We start from the raw sequence: 17770 nt of genomic DNA on the forward strand, positions 1-17770 counted from the left end.
AATTGTCTTCTCTGCACAAGAGGTGAGGAACTCTAGGGAACTACCTTAAAGGAACCTAAGCCTGAAAGCCTCTGATCGAAATTCGAGTAGAAACCAAAAACAAAGTAGGGAGCGTGTCTGCTACCAAATTGCAGAATGTTTTCATTTCTTCCTAATTATTTCTATTTCTGAGTGTTGCCCATCTTCGACTGTCCTTGAATCTTGGTGTTTTGGATGCGTTGCTTTTATACTGATTTGCTTCAGCTGTAGCCAATATTGGTATTGCTGCATATTAATAAGTAACGTTACGTAACGTTTCGGTGTTATACCCTCCGTCAGTCTTTGGAAACTCAAACCCATCAGTGATTTATCCTCTCAAGCGCCTCATCACCCAACAGAAAGCATTCAAACACAAGGCAAACTCAAAGGACAAGTGCTCGCCTCATTTCCTAGATTTGGTAACGTATCACGCCACCACGTACCACAACTGCGAGTCACAAGGGTTTTTATAGGGAACCCGACGGCCCGTAGATCAAAACCCGTACTGATCATGATATGGGGCTAATTCGTTTGTGATCGCAATGCACTCGTCCTTTCTGTTCATTTTTGTACTTTCGGCAGCTATCCTAAATGCCTCTTGTTTTCTTCAGCTATGATCTCGCACCCGAAGGATATTATCGTAACTTTTCCCTCTGTTTTGGAGTTTTCATGACCTATTCTGTGCGGTGTGCTCCGAGTGGGGTGGAGAGCTTAGATTCTGTAAGCCCATCTAGATGTTCTCTTATCCGAGTACATAGTGTGCGTCCCTTTTTCCACTATGTAATCGTCACCACATGACCTGCACGTGAAACACCACTCCTGATACCATGCAGTCACCCTCCATGCCATGTGGGCAAACCATGCAGCTGGGAGTTGTGCAGAGACGGTCATATGCACAATTATGTACCAGCTGACACTTGAGGTTCGTTGGTGGTACTTCCACAACCCTCATGTCATTCTATAGATCCACTTGGGATGTCGTGGTTGTCGAGTAACACAGTGTCCCGTCGAGTATCCATTGGATATTGCCACTTTATGAGCCATATTCATGGACCGGTTTTTTTTATTCGATGCCATCTTTGCCGCCGCCCTGCACATGTTATCTACGACAGCTTTTTTTAATTTTAGTGAAGTCGTTGGGAGCCACAGAAACAATAGCTTCGGCGGTTCGTGGGCGCTTTAGATAAGATGTTAGTTAGATTTGTTGATGATGGTTTATGTTTGACTTGTTTACAATTAACGGGGAACAAACATACGAAAGAAGTCCAGTATGGAGCTTATAGCGTGCTAACCCAAACATCAGGACATACTGCTTTTATGCTCAGCTATTTCTGAACTTTGAGTAAGGTAGAGGCGGTGTAGATTTCATTGTTTAAGTTTCGTTTAGCTTTCACTGTTTGTTATGCCGACCTCAAAATCGTTTGCAAACAGGAAAGCGACGCTTGCTTGAAATTTTATTGTAGGACGAGCAGATTTCAAAATCCCTCTAGAAACAAGAACAACAACGAGAAGCTTCTAATTCTTAAAATTTAGAACTTTGCTGGAAACTTGGAAGTGAAATGAGTCCATTAGCGGGAACGCCTCTGGTTTACTTGTCAGCTGAATTTTAAATTTTAAACTTTTTAATTTTTTTCAACGATAAGAGTTGAGGAGATGCATTCATATTAGTTTTTTGTGTGATTTCCAAAGTTCTCTTGACATAAAATATAAAGCGGCTATAAAGGAACGACGCAAACTTATGACTGCGATACATAGATGTTGTGCATGTATGTCCAACAAAGCAAATGGATCTGCTGATCTAAATAAACAATCAGTACATAAAGTTCCGGGAACTAAAACAAGGCTTCTCAATGTCAGGTTCATGTGGGAATGATATAAAGTAACATTCAAAAAAGTAGTCATTGAAAATATGTTAACATCGGCCAGCATTGCCTATCATGGCCGCATTGCTCAGCATGGCCACTCATAAAGGAGCCATGCAATGACAAACAAATTGCTCTTTTATTTCGAACAGAAAGTCGCAATGTTAGACATACCACCTTAAACGAACAGCAGTCGCAATCGCGCATAACACTTTAGACACGATTTATCTTTTACGGGGAGGGTTGCGTGGTATGGGTATCCACTTATGGGTGTAATGCAGGTATTGCAGCAGCTTAAAATATATCTGTTTCGGCGCAAAACATGGTTTTATAAGTGTAAAACTGCTGCTGCATTTTCGGCGAGGGCATCGTTACAGTTATATCCGTGTCCGCTAACATACGTTCGTGGCTAAAGGTGAGCGCTGGTCTGCTTTTGACGTTGCTTTAATAATCTGTTCTATATATCTGTTGGTACGAGGCGTTGGGGTAGTTACGTTCTTTGATTTTAGCTTAAAGGCACAGACGTATAATAACAATCTGGTTAGCGATGTACAATCTCTTGACATAGTTGACTTAAACGGCAGGATAGTATTATTGACAGTAGAGGCGTACCGTACTTCAACACATCTTTGCCCAACCTTCTCGATCTACAAACAGCAAATGGTCGCAAGGAATCCATCTACTCGTCGCTGCTCCAAAGTCGGGTTGAATCGCATGTCGATAACGAGTGACACGAGTACATCAGGTTGCCAGTGTCAGGCAGTTCAGCGTTGCGAAACTGAGATTTCTTACCAAAAACTCCTTGATCCCTTCAGGTATTTAACTTGTTTGGGTTGAACTTTGGCAGTGTGGTGGGCGACAGCACCTTTCTGCAATATCTGGCTAACATCTGCCATATAACTGTGCAAGATATATAGCTCGTACATGCCCAGAACGTATTTTCAAATTGCACTCAGTATAAGCAGGACCACCGCGAGCAAGTAGAAATTAGACTCATGTACGCAGCCCCGATACGCAGCCTACAAAAAACTTGCTTGAAATAACGATCAGTGATCACTTGTCGGTTTGCAAAACTTAGAACTGTAGAAAAAAATCGAGAAATGTAGGGATGTAATGTGGAGTGAGAGCGGCATAATTGTTTTGTGCTGTGAAGTTCCTAAGTGCATTTTGCAAAAGATGAAGTGCTAGGAATAAGATTATGTAACAGCGATTTGTCAAGGAGATATCAAGTTCCTAGCACTAATATTCTAATATCCAATTTTTAGGTATTTGGTATTTAAATAAATAAGAAACAACAAGTCGTGTTCCGTTAGGACTTTTTCAACATCCTCAAGCTCGTAGCATGCTGGCTTCTATGTTTCTGCTTAATCTTAGCTTCCCTCGATCCCTAATAGTCCTTGGACTTTTCTATTTGGTCAGTTGAGATCTTCAACACAATCAAAAAGAAAATCACAAGCGCAGGAATTTCATCAGCTAACTTGGCGGTAAAGATTTAAACTAGATCTATGAGTTGCTTATGTGTGCAGAAGAAAACTCGACATGATATTGATGTCTCATCAGTGACCATCTTGACGGAAATAATTTGTAGGGCTCAACTGCTACGGCAGAACTACCAATCCTCACTTGCGATGGGTTGATATGCGACTTGTGAACAATGTGGCCAAACATTAGGGAAAGTCAGCGCAGAACGTGTTCAACCGGGTGGGCGTGATGCGTCTTTGGATCGGAGGGCGCTCTCTACATTTCTAATCCCATCTACTCGGGAACAGATCCGAGCACCGTGAATTGGTATGCTGCCATTAATATACGGGCGTGTCAATCTATCGGGACCTTGTCAAATCCGATTTGCCTCGAGCTATGCTATGAAGTGTTTCTGCACTGCACCATCCAGAGTAGGCGCTGATTTATTTTTTTCTTGCCAAATGTAATTATTGTCGGGTCAAAACAACATGAACAGGGTGTGGTTGCGTCGCGTAAGCGAATGCGTTTGACGCGACGCAGGGGAGCTAGCGGTTAGGACCAGGGTGGAATCATTCCGAACTGGGCGATGAGTGGTGCTAAGAAGGGTACTGCCTTGGTCCTAACCGCTACGCTCCACCGCTTCAAGCGCAGCCACTTACGCAAATACACCGTGCTTCATCGTGTTTTGTCTGTAGCTGGCCATTCGAGAGGTGGTACGCGAAATGATGATCTATGCACCATTTTCTCCCAATCACACAATCATATATTATTACTTGTTTTTGCCTTATATTTGGGCAGTCAGTGGTATGTGGACAGTCCCTCTTGCGCCCGCTGGCAGACGCGGCATGTACTCCTGCGCGTGTAGATGTGGCACGTTGTTAGGTGTCTAGTAGGGAGATTTGGTTCGACAATGTCGTTTCGTATGCCGTTTTTCTGGATAATTAGTGAGATGTGAGCGTGAATGGGCTCATTCTTGTGAACTACGTCACAAACTCCATTTATACGTGGAGAGATCCAGCAACCTCAATTTCGTGGTTCTGCATTTAATTGAGCGAACAGAGGGAAAATGATGATGAAACCGGAAAGCCAATAGGGATTTCAAGTAAGCAGTTTTTTTTTCCTCAGGAGAAGATGTATTTTCCTCTCAATTCTTCGCCATAAATTGTAGGAAACCTTCTTTTTTTTGTTTTTGCTTAATGGGAAGTAAGAAAAGCGAGTGTAGGAGACCTTTCAGATGACCGGAGTAGAATCACCGAATGGCCTGCGCATAATATTGATGAAATCCAGGAATGATGAACCACCCCCTCTACGACTACTTTACAGAAATACCGCATTTTGTTTTCGCAATTCGCAGATTGATCGTTGTAATGCGTAAGAAAATAAAATGGAGTTCACAATGAACATATGCGACTGGGAAATGTTGGACTAGGAACTAGGAACGATCCCCTGTTATAGCTTCGCTAAACGACTACAAACTTTTTCGAATGAACGCTCGTTAGTTCATTTTTGCTTGTCGCTTGTTTCCGGATGCCATCGACGCGAACTTTTGATATGGATGAGAGTTAGCAGAAAGGAGATGTTTCTCAATCACCTCGTAACAAGCCGACTTCCTCCTCCTCTTGCAGCGCCCCAGCCGAATTGCGGTGTAAAACGGACAGTTTATATCTTTAGATGAATAAAATGCACGCAAAATGCCCATTAAAGGCAAAGTATGACGGAATTGAGTAGCGCGGAAACCTGGTGGGAAACATAGTGTTCAGAGAATAAATTGTTCGCAGATCACGAACAATTTCCCCTAACTGTCCTAAAAAATGTCTGCTGAGGGGACCTCAGCGTGTGCAAGGGGACGCGTTCTGACGTCATAGCAACAATCACCTCGTAGCAACAAACAAGCGTTCCTCTGCCGTTTTCCAATGCGATTAGGAGAAATTGACCGGGTTCACCCTCATATTCGTAATCTACACCCTCGGACTAGTCAATTCCGTGATACGCTGCCTTTAACACTGTAAGCCGGCTGAATCACCGCGGAGAGGCTCGGAATCTGGTTTGTTTGATGCAAAGAGAGATCGTGTATATTGTACATGTATTGCAATTAAATAAGTTTGAATGAAATATAAGAATTCTGTTGACGAGAAATTATGAGGGGAATTATGCAACTAAACAGAAAGAGTGCTCAGGTGAATCTGGGATCGTGTTGTTTTTTTCTCTAGCTGCGTCATTTGAAAACGCCATCTCATTTGATGTGGACGTCCGTGACTCCTCCTTTGCCCCTAGGTGCTATAAAATGTGCTAGTGGGATGTGCCGCGATGTCGACTGTGCTTTTCGTTTGCCACCTCAACAGTCTTAGCCTGAATCAATGAAAGTTGTGTTTCAGTTGATGGCGTTCTTGTTGTGAGATACGCTGAACTTTTGCCACAATATGGATGATGACCAACTTCGAGAATTGTTCACCTCTTTAGCGGTCTTAGCCCAGCAAGGACCAATTCCAGGTTAATCATTTTAGTGGTTCTTCAATATTTCAAATGCAGAACATTTCAAAAAAGAGGTGAAGAGGTGGGTAGAAGCATTTCTTCAAATCTATTCATACCTGAGATGATGATGAGATCTGATGCTGAGACCAAAAAATTAGTTATAGTTATTGTGAAGCTGCTGAAAAGTTGAGAAAATCGGCATTTCTTATCAATCCACAGATAAGTTGCTGGATAAATTGCTATCAGTAAACAGATTTGATATCTTTTCATTTATTTATTTTTCGTCTCCTTGCACCGTTTTCCCGCAACTGAATGTGCATTTGTAATCAGTGGAAAACGATGAAGATTTGATGGATTATGTGCGCTGGACTTTTTTCAAACTTAACACATTGTACTGTGAAGAATTAGAAAAATACAGCAATTTCTTTCTGTTAGACTCTAGTCTCTTCTTCAGTCCAGAATGCAGTCTAGGAAGTGTAAAAATCTTCCCAATTTTTCCTTGAATGGAATTTTTTTAAAAGGATAAATTCTAATCTGTGAGTTCGACTCCAGTCTCTTTGTGCACCTTCAGTTACAATCGTAAATATTGTAATGTCGAGAAAATTATCAAAAGAAAATAAATGTGGTCCCTCAAAAATAGCCAAAAATTGTTGAAGGTGTTCTGCGGGAGGAATTTATTTCCACTTCGTAGGATATCGGCGTTCGACTTTGCACATAAAGTTTACGAAATACGAAGTTCTCAATAAAATTCCATGTATGTAAAATGTCGGATTTTTTTTTCCGTAACAAGCGCTTTTGGTCACATCCTTACTAGTTAGTTATTGGCTCAAAAATATAAAAATGTTTATGAGTGAATGAACGACTATTTTGGTTACTGAAGCTTATACAGCATACGTTATAGAGTTTTGCTAGAATTCTGAGCTATGCCTCTCTTTAATTTTACCTCTTCTACAATGGACTGTCAACTTACAACTGTCACAACGTCCTCAAATAAAAAACTCTGATTTTTGGTATTCAGTCGGGTCAAGATGACTTAAAGCTTGCTGCAACTGCGTAAGCATCGTGGATCGTAAGCGTAAGACCGACTGTACCTGACGATTCCGGAGACGCAAAATGGTGCATCGATCACCATTTTGCGTCTCCGGAATCGTCAGGTACAGTCGGGTCGAAACGACATGAAGCACGGTGCAGTTGCCTAAGCAGCTACGCTCGAAGCGGTGTATAGCAGCGGTTAGGATCGAGGCAGGGCATTTGCTAGCACCATTCTTCACCACAGTTCGCAGTAGTCGCACCTCGATTCTAATCGTTTTCTCTACCGTTCCGCCTCGAGCGCAGCCGCTTACGCAACTTCATTTCGTTCTAACTCTGTGCAACATTATTTATGAACATCGAAAAACGGACTCGGTACGGCACCGTCGCTCACCGTCGCTCGCTCTTATCATTTCTTAAAATGGAAATTTCAGAACATCCTCTCTCTGAGATCTATCCAAAACCGGGCATGTCGATGAGAGCGGAGCAAACTATTTGCCGCAAGGCAATAACCGTAACCTCATGTGACCTTAGGCAATGGTAAAAAAAGTATTGAAAGACTCAGATTCTCATATTTGATGAAAGCATCAAAGAATTCTTGAAGACAACCTCATGAAACTGTTGATTTGTTATTCTTCCTCATTTGTGGGATTTTGATTATTGTGTAAAAATGCAATGCTCCGGCATAACAATAGATAACGGTAATGTGCCTCACATCGCGTCTTGCGTCGGCTTGGAAGCCGTGCTGCTGTAAAAGTGACTTCTGCAGAACGATAATGAATATAATTGCCCCGCGTTTGTTCATGTCAAGTTTCGGGTGGGAAAAGTGGATTGAAACTGACGGTGGACACAGTGCTTAACTCAAGAAGAAGTTTTGATGGAGTTCTGCCACATGGTCGACAGCTGTCCCAGTTTTACGTTCTGTCTGTTCTGTCGCTAACGATGATGTTGGTCATAAATTCTAACTTTTACCGTTCAACACGGAAAAGAACACAGCAAACACAACTCACAACACAATGGCTCGAACGCTCTAATGGATGTGGGACAGTAGATAGAATTAGAAATGTAGTGCCTCCAATCAAAGAGATCTTACGACCACACGCTCGGGGACGCTCGGCGCAGACTTTTTTTACTTTTTGGCCACATTGCTTTCAAATTGGATATCAACTAGTGTCAGGTGAAGTCTAATAGACTTGTCGTAACAGTTGGCGCCTACAAATTAAAAAATCATAACAAAACAAAACAGAAAACAATCGGCCTAGAGGTGCTCTGTTCACTTTATATTATTCTTCTTTCTAGTTTTAGCTAGGAATCGGAGAGATATGCAGTGCAGACGAGTGCTGAATAATTCAAATATACACCAACTAGAAAACTATGGTAGGGTCAAAACGAGATTAAGCAGGTACGCAATTGCGTACGCGGCTTCTCTCGAGGCATTTGGGTGGAGCGTAGCGGCTAGGAGCGTGGTGAAAACCTTGCTGCCACCACGTATTGTTGCAGTTTGCGACGGTCCCACCTCGGCCCCAACTGCTGCTTCCACTGCGCCGTTTCGAGCGCGTACGCAAATGCACCGCAACCACATCCGCGATTAATGTCACTTTGACCCGACTATACCATCAATGGAGGGAGGGGAGAGCACGAACCGAAGGTCGTACGCAGGAATCCCTCCGGTCCTAACGCGGAAAGTTGACAAGCGCCTATCCGCAGATGAAATCACATTTCATGGATGTTTGGTACCGTTAGGTAGAGGCGGTAGGCACAGGTTCTTTGATAGCTACACAGCAACTTCAAGACCGAAATCATTCTATACTAAAATCATGGACATTAAATGTTTAAATGAAATACACAGCGTCACTCAAAAATATACGTATTACAACTGTTAAAAGAAGGGTAATTTGATGCTGGAACGAGGGATGGAACTGTATACCCTTCGATTCGCGCGATCCATCAAAATCCATCCATAAATGTGCAATTTAGCATGCAAGTTAGTTAGGAAATTTGTTATTTACAGAAGTAGATATTCAAAAAAACATGTATACAAATAAAACTGCAAACAACTTTATAGTTCATCAGCAGGGGGATATAAAGCCTCTACACTCACTAAATGCACACATCTGAATATTTGAAAACTTTGATAGAAATGAAGTATAGCGGTTGGAATTAATTAGGAGATCGTAGTGGTGGCTTCTCTAAAAATCCGTAAATACATTGGTCCAGAAAAAAGAGAAAGGGTTATGGACTAGTGTGGTTCTTAACTTTATCACAAACCAGTCTGAACGTCCGGCTACCGTCGGACATCAGACTTCTTGTGGTGCACGCTTCGTCCGCTTTCACTGGTCATTAGAAATCAAATGTTGTGACATTTCATGGGACCCGTCCCACCCCATTTTACCGCTTTTCGGCGGTGGTAAGCCAGCGCGACGCATTGGACCCGTCTCACTGCTTTCTGGAATTTCGTTACATACACATACACACACGGCAGCATAAGCCCGTTACTATATAACATGATAGTTCAATTTTGTAAAAGGGAGGCGGCAACTTTATATCATGTGAAAAAGTTTCACAGCTCAAAAATAGAAGTTTCTACTAGAACTTCATTCAGCTCATATGTTTTCTATCAACTCATTAATAAATTGCAGTGCAGGCTTACAGTGTTTTGGTGCATAATCATTCACCAGAGGCGCTAGCAGAGCAGTTGCATCAAAAATGGTTAGCGGACGGTCGATTCGCCCCAATTGCCTCGAATATTGTGCTGCACGTCAGAAAGGTGAAATACATTCGAACAATGGAAACAACATGGGCTGGTCCACATGAAAGTGAATGATAAATGACAATTGCAGACGAATTCGTCCGGAATGGCGTTATCATCATGTGTCCTTGCTTTGCTGTTGAACGATTATCGAAATCGACTGGAAGTAAGGAATCGTTCAAGACTCATGTTCAGAAACAGTGTGAAGTGTATATTTGAGTTCGTAACTTGTTGTGAGTGGCTTATGGGCATTTAAGTTCCAAAAATCCTTATGTTTCAGAATGTACGTGGTATTCCTTCAAATAGACTCTTGTGTAGCAAAATGTCTAGTGAAGCCAATGTTCAAATGTTTAGACATATTAATAGACGATAATTCGGACTCCGAAGATTTCTTGGTAAGTTTCTTTCGGTGCGATTAAAATGTGGGATGTTTTTGAAGTTTAATTCGTCCAGCGTCACGGTTTAGAGTAAAGAGCGCAGTGGGAGGAAGGAAATTTTTAATCTCCCCAATACATCATCGCTTACATGGAAAATTAACAAAATATGGCCGGACCAACTAAGTTGGCCATGACATCGTCGCCACCGTGCAAAACCGCATCCGATCTGGGTGGTTCGGTTTTATGCGATGGCAACGATGCTGGTGACAGTAACAGCTCTCGAGATCCTTTTCTGCTAGGACGGTATGTTAAGAGGTGCTTAGTTATTGAAGACTTCCTTAGCATTGCAAAAGAAATAGTGCTCTAGCCAGCTACAGAGAAGTAGCATTCATCCTTGGAGATTGTTGGACAGCATACCGCCACGATTTTTCCCTCTCGTTCGCGAAGCTCTATCGCTTCGTCAAAAAGTGGTATCCACCCGTCAGTCACTTATTTTCCTCCAACGATGCAAGGCGACCGACGTAATCCCACGATTCATTTCTAACAAGAAGTTGGGAGTGACATGCTGCCTTCCTGAAAACCATCCTAAGATTGTTCATCTCTATCGTTGTATCTTAGGTGTTGTAATTAGGGAGAAACAGCGTATATTGTATACTTTATTGTTGAAATGTAATGCTAAAGAACAGGCATGTCGTCGTCTTCTACCAAATCGAATTTGGAAGAAGATTGAGGGTGGGTCGAGGGCGATCTGTGACATTATCCGGTCTAACGCCAAATCTACTCTACGCGCAAAGTACGATAGACTTTCGAGTATGCAGCGCGGCCCTGTTTGTGAGAACAACACGTCCACAGACCACCGACTACCAATAAGCTCTGATCAAAATATAAACACTGATCGAACGGCTAGAGTCACAGTAATTGGTGATACTCATGTTTCCGATAATGCTATGGACTTCTTAAGCCTAGGACCCTCATTTTCGATAGCTCAGAATGTCAATGGGGCGGTCTTTCGTAAAGTTGTAGAAGGCCTTCAAAGACTTAGAGACCAACTTAGGATCAAGGCCAAACATGAAAACACACCACAATCCACGTTTGTAAGCAGGAAGCTGTTTCCACCTGTCCCGTTCCCTCGTACTTTTTATAAAGAACCTGAACCAGTTCGTGAAGCCGATGTAAAGTTTAGAATTGTATCAGCGGGAGTGTTAACCGCTTTCAACCAACACCGAAATCAGCGGCATAGAAACTTAACAAGGCATCAATGGCAAGGGTTCCGAGAAGTTCGAGAACTAATATCTAACGGGACACTGCGTATCTCGGTGAGCGACAAGGGAGGAGAGTTTGTGGTTATGCCACAAACACTAGATCGGGAAATAACGGAACGACATTTAATGGATCAAAGTATTTATCGCCGAGTTACAGAAAAAGAGTTTACTGCACAATATAAACGTCTGAACCATGTTTGGATGAGCCTCGGTAAGGCTGCTGGGATTGACGAAAGATTCCTGAGCAGGTTAAAAGTAGAAATACCGAACTGCCCCGTTTTTTACAGCCTGATTAAAACGCATAAGCTTTCAAGTAAAGACCTACGCTCAATGTCAGCGGAGACATATAAAATAAGGCCAATAATAAGTTGTATAGGAGGACCAACAGACCGTATCTCTTGGTTTCTAGATAGAATTGTGAGTCAACTACTACCAAAAGTGTCTTCTCATCTATCAAGCAGTTCACAATTCCTTGAACGTCTTAAAAATGCCAGATTCGAACAAAATTGTGTCATGGAGTCATTTGACGTGACCTCTTTGTACACAAACGTTCAAAACAAACAGGCGTTACAAGCGTTATCTGAAATGCTAGATAGACACGGCCGTAGTATAGAAATCTTTGGTCTAAGCAAGCAACGCATAATGATCCTGATCAACGAATGCCTCCAGTGCAATATTTTTGAATGGTCAGGAAAATATTTCTCTCAAATAAGAGGACTTGCTATGGGCCAAAGGCTTGCTCCAGTTCTTGCCGTTTGCTTTATGAGCAGAATAGAACAACCAGTGATAGAACGTCTTCCACAGATGTACTGCCGTTATATCGATGATTGCTTCATTATAACATCAACGCAATCCGAAATGGACGAATGCTTCAGACGCATAAGCTGAAACCCGATGAGGTCAACTCAACATCAGCGGCCACATTCAAAATCCGACCAATAATAAGTTGTGTGGGAGGACCAACGGATCGCATTTCGTTGTTCCTTAATAAAATTGTGAGTCAAATTTTGCCTAAAATACCATCTCATTTGTCGAACACGCACCATTTCCTTGAGCGATTACGCAATGCGAGAGTTGAGGGCAACTGCGTAATAGAGTCCTTTGATTTAACCTCACTCTACACGAATGTAAAAAACAGTGAGGCGCTGCGAGCTCTCTTTGAGATGATAGATTTATATGGTAACAACTTGGAGACATATGGACTAAGTAAATCTCGCATAATAACGCTTATCAAGGAATGCCTGAATTGTAATATCTTCAGGTGGTCAGGAAATTATTTCGCGCAACTGAGAGGGCTAGCAATGGGTCAACGATTAGCACCAGTACTGGCGATCTGCTTCATGAGCAGAATCGAAAAACCAGTGCTTTCGCGTAGACCAATAATGCACTGCAGATATATTGACGACTGTTGCATTATAACATCAACACAGTCCGAAATGGACGAGTGTTTCCGAATACTCAACCAACAATCGCAATATATAAGACTCACACGAGAAACCTCAAAAGAAGGATGGCTTCCGTACCTCAACACACAAATAAGTACTTCAAACGGCATTATTAGAGTAAAGTGGTATCGCAAAGAAAGTTGCAAGAACATCATATTGCACGCCAAATCTGCACATCCGACTGCAGTAAAACGCGCAGTGATTCGTAATATGTTCAAAACCGCTAGTGAAGTATGCACTGGCAACCAAAAACGACACGAATCACGAAGACTAGCCTTGAAAATCGCATGTGCCAATGGCCATACAATACGTCCGCATTACCGAAGAACCCGCACTGTAAATAGCAATGTTCCGCGCGAAAACAAAATTTCTCTTTGTCTTCCTTTTATCTCTGACAGTGTCAGTGCCGCTGTTCAGCGCAGCATTATCCAAGCACAATTACAAAATGACGTGATCTTGGTAAATATCCCAAATATAAACATCAAAAGCCAGCTTGTTAGAAACAGACTATATGATAGATACTGCGTCTGTGAAAGATGTGTTATTTGTCCTTACGGAAAAACAGGCGACTGCGCAAAAATGGGGGTAATATATGAGATTGAGTGCTTGATATGCAATGCAACATACGTTGGGGAGACCGGTAGGAATCTTGGAGTGAGGATTAATGAACACATGGCCGGAAAACGACGGAAAAGTTTGATAACACCACTAGGAAGGCACAGACATGACGCCCACAACGGAAACGATTACGATGTGAAATGCGCTATACTGGCTCACGAAACAGAAATATCGGCAAGGAAGACGTCGGAGGCGTTTTTTATTCTTAAAAGGAACCCTTCAATGAATAATAGGAATGAATGCTTGTCGATAACGAATGAGTTCTTGCCACTTGTACCGCTCTGTGATCTATAACCTCCTGATATTCTGTGTGTAGATCAAATGATCTACGTCGCTGGTGATCTACACGCAGTAATACTCATTCGCTGGTACACTGAGTGACAAGTGCGTGCAAGCAGCCGCGCCACATCCGGTGGAGCAAAACGTAAGACCATTTTCAATGTAGATAGGTTTCTATTTTCACTACCCTGAACGATTATCGAAACACTGACCCAGGGTGGTGTGGCACTTGACGGGATAAACGTAGCATTGTTCCAGTCATCCTCTATTTAGGCCTCTGAAGACGGCGAAAAAGCCGAAACGTCAGGCAAATAAAGGTTCCATCTAAAAACCTCGTAGGCACACTATAGCAAAACACAGACAGAATGCTTTAGAACTCTGAATGAACGATCGCAATACATAAAACTCACCCGAGAACAACCAAAAGATGGTTGGCTGGCTTATTTGAATGCTCAAATAAAACTACACAATGGCATTGCAAGTGTGAAGTGGTATCGCAAGGAAAGCTCGAAAAACACTGATGAACGCAAAGTCAGCCCATCCTAATGGCATGAAAAAGGCAATTATTCGAAATATGGTCAAAACAGCAACAGCAATGTGCACAGGGGATAGAGAACGGGAGGAATCACTAAAACTAGCCACAAGCATAGCTAGTTCAAACGGTTGCTCGAGATTGAAATCTAACACCCAATCTCGAACTACGAACAACACAGTGAGGATCCCACGTGAAGGTAGAATTCCTTTGTGCATCCCCTTCGTCTCTGACTCCTTAACTGCTGCTATACACCGGACTCTTTTGCGAGCACAGCTGCAAGATGATCTTGTGTTGGTGAACATCCCAAACGACAGCATCAAACGACAGTTAGTTCGCAATAGATATAGATAGATATAGATAAATATATAGGCAATGCGTCAGAATGTTGCGTGGTTTGTCCATTCGGTAAAGCCGGTGATTGCGCGAACATCGGAGTTATTTACCAAACAGAATGCCTAACGTGCAACGCCATTTATATTGGAGAAAGTGGAAGGATGCTGAACGTGCGTATCAAGGAACATTTGGCTGGTAAAAGGCGAGGGAGTTCGATGACACCGTTAGGGCGCCACAAAAATGATAAGCATGATGGAAATGAGTTTGAAATAAAATGTACAATATTAGCGCACGAGAAAGAAATATCTGCTAGGAAGGCATTGGAAGCATTCTGGATTTCCGTGAGGAATCCGTCCATGAATAACAAAAATGAGTGCTTATCAATTACCAATGACTTCTTGCCGTTCGTAACACTCTGTGAGCTATAAGATTGTCCCACATGCAGTTCCTTAACGTTATCCACACACCAGTACTTAAGGATACTGCACAGTGCGTAGATCTCATTCGCCTTGGTGACAGTCTTTAAGAACGCGGTGGTTTACCAACCCCGCTAGTCGGTGAAGCTGGTCAGTTGTTTTCCTTTTAAGGTCTTGCGTGGTGTACTTGGAACAATATCGAGGTTGGCGAGGAGAGAGGAGGAGTTTGATGGGATATGCATGGTATCAAAGACCTCGAACCATTTTCAGGTCTTTGAAAAATACGAGTTTGTCGAAACGTCAGGCCAATAAAAAGTTTCACCTAAACCTCGTTGGCATAACAAGAAAACATAAATACACTATCAAATGCCGGGGTTTCAAGAAGAGAGGACTTGGAGATTGTTGGACAGCATTCATCCTATTTTTCCTGAGAAATGACCAGTTTACCATTCAAACGATTCAGCAAGTTTCTTGGAAGAGACAAAACTCATTTGAATACGTAGCCTTTTTTTATTCGTTTGAGCTGCAGCCGGGATTGGTATTCATCTTTACTAACAGCTAACATTCGTCCTTATCGTCTTCGTCAGAGCCTGGAAATTCATACCCATCAGCGATTTATCCTCTCAGGTGCCCTACCACTGTACAGAAAGCATTCTAACGATAGGCAAACTCAAAGGACAACACATCGGCTAGTGTTTACCTCATCTGCTGATTTTGGTAACGCAATAGACAACCACTTACTACAACTCCGTGCCACGACAGTTTTTATAAGGGAGCTGACGGTCCGCCCCGTAGGTCAGAACCAAAACAGATCTTGGAATAAGGCTATTTCGTTTGTAGTCGCAGTACACTCATCCCTTCTGTTCACTTTTGGATTTCTATAATCTGACCCATAAAGTGGTAATATCCAATGGGTACCCAGCTGGAAACTGCGTTGCGCGACAAGCACTACACTCCTCTCGAAGAGCCAACGTAGATGGATGGAGGTCCAGAGAAGATTTCGTTCTGTTTATCTCACATATCTGAAGATATGAGCAGAGATTGAACGATAATGCAGTCACACCGGAACCTCTTTCCGACTGCGCTACACCTGCTCCGAATTTCGACATATCCCAAGTTATTCTTCTAACTACTGAGTAATCGTCAAAGACGTGGTTATACTCATTTGATATACCTGCCATAAACTGAAAAGGAGAAAGATTTCGAAGATTTACTGAAAACACAATAGTTAAAAGTAAACTTAGGCAACATTTTTGAATGCAAGAACATAGTTGGCAAAAATGGGCACAAAAACAAAGTATTCGCATCAAAGAGTTCAAAATGATCTTTCGAAGTTTTCACCGCAAACTATTGATAGCTATGTGACAATTAGTATTTTCAGGCCATGGGCGTACTGATGACTGATCATGGATCTGTATTGAACAACTTGAATTCCTATTTGGTTGATAAACTGATTGTAAAAATGCGATCAAAGATCTGTTCGGATGATGAACAAATGAACGGATATATCAGACGGATATTCCTACATGTTAGTTTCTTATAATTCCTGCTAACGTATGGTTTTGTATTTCTGCACTTTTCTCCGTGTATCTATTTGCAAGACAGGTTCTGGATCTTTGGGCGTTTGGATGGAATGAGCTCACAATACCAGAAAGCTTGACTATGGATTATCACGACAGCGAATCTGAAGAGAACTTCGCACCGGGACGAAAGAAAAATGTTGTAAAGAAGGAATTTGGTAGTAAGGAAAGTATAGTGTGAACTCATATGTTACATATCATAGCAATGTTTATCAAATTTTCTCTTGTACATATATGTCCTTTGTTGAGCCTAGCCTTATATGAATTGTTCGCGTGAAATATACGTGATCCACACTTACATACTGTCTGTATTCATACCAGAGAAGCAAACAAAGAGGAAAATGGAGTTGAGGATTGCAAAAGCTGATCGTAATGACTACTTAAGCAGGTCTCTCGAAGTCTGAGCCACAAAATGGGATCGGTTGATTTAGTAATCACTTCAATTAGAATAATTATTAAAGAAGACCAGCCATAATTTTTCTTTCAGAATTCGCCTTTTTAATCCTCAGTTTGGAAGCATGACATTAAAAAGAACTGTTCAAAATAAGTTGAATTTCCTATTGGTTGGAGATTGATTGCGAAATATTTTCGAAAGTCGGCGTATATAAGGCCGAATCAACGAGAATTCGCCACTCATCTACATAACGGCAAATATGGCTGCTGCAAAGTTGTCGGTCAAAACGACATGATCCACGAGTGAATTTGCATCCGCGCTCGAAACGGCGCGGTGGAGGCAGCAGTTGGGACCGAGGTGGGACCGTCGCAAACTGCAGCGATGGATTATGCCAGCAAGAGTTTCACACTCTCAGATGCTACGCTCCACTGAAGCGCCCCGAGAGAAGCCGCGTTTGCAATTGCGTACGTGCTTCATGTCGTTTTGACCCTACTATATAGTTGGGCCAAAACGACTCGAAGCACTAACAGTTGCGTGAGCGGTTGCGCTCAGAGCGTCGCGGTGGAGCGTAGCGGTTGGGATCGTGTAAGGATCCTCGCTACCGCCATCCATCTCTGCAGATCGCCACTGTCGCACCTTGATTCCAACCGCTGTCTCCACAGCACCGCTTCGAGTGCAGCCGCTTGCGCAGTTGTCTGTGCTTCATGTCGTTTTGACTCGACCATACTTTGACTGCAATGAGGATGGAGCTTGTATCAAAGTCCAAAGAAGAATTTTGCAAATGGGTCCTGGATTGCTAGGGAAGAAGCGACAATGTCCCAACTGCGAAACTCCCTGTTACGTCACGAACCAGACGAACGCGAATTGCGAAGATGAGTACTGGAAGTTTGGACGTTGCAAATGCTAGAGTAAGGTGATAATGCAAATCAACGTAATTGCT

At 42.4% G+C, this 17770-nt stretch overlaps 2 protein-coding genes across 3 annotated transcripts; both read left to right on the forward strand.

The window, feature by feature from the left end:
* Positions 1-5761: 5761 nt before the first annotated feature.
* RB195_009476 (uncharacterized protein) lies at positions 5762-17737 on the forward strand (the record flags this gene model as incomplete). 2 transcript variants are annotated; one of them, XM_064190039.1, is made up of 7 exons in its annotated part: positions 5762-5831; positions 9482-9609; positions 9683-9810; positions 9872-9986; positions 16238-16384; positions 16462-16594; positions 17451-17737. In XM_064190039.1, the coding sequence occupies 7 exons, from the start codon at positions 5762-5764 to the stop codon at positions 17735-17737; spliced, it is 1008 nt and encodes a 335-aa protein (XP_064047621.1). The 2 variants fall into 2 exon arrangements, with proteins under 2 accessions (XP_064047621.1, XP_064047622.1); XM_064190038.1 differs by lacking the exon at positions 17451-17737 and having other exon boundaries at positions 16462-16617.
* Positions 16697-17011, forward strand: RB195_009477 (uncharacterized protein; the record flags this gene model as incomplete). Its single annotated transcript, XM_064190040.1, has 2 exons — positions 16697-16824; positions 16924-17011. 2 exons carry the CDS (start codon positions 16697-16699, stop codon positions 17009-17011), a joined length of 216 nt encoding a protein of 71 aa, XP_064047623.1.
* Positions 17738-17770: the final 33 nt, after the last annotated feature.

The sequence above is a fragment of the Necator americanus genome, chromosome III (assembly GCF_031761385.1).
Source record: "Necator americanus strain Aroian chromosome III, whole genome shotgun sequence".
NCBI classification, from domain to species: domain Eukaryota; kingdom Metazoa; phylum Nematoda; class Chromadorea; order Rhabditida; family Ancylostomatidae; genus Necator; species Necator americanus.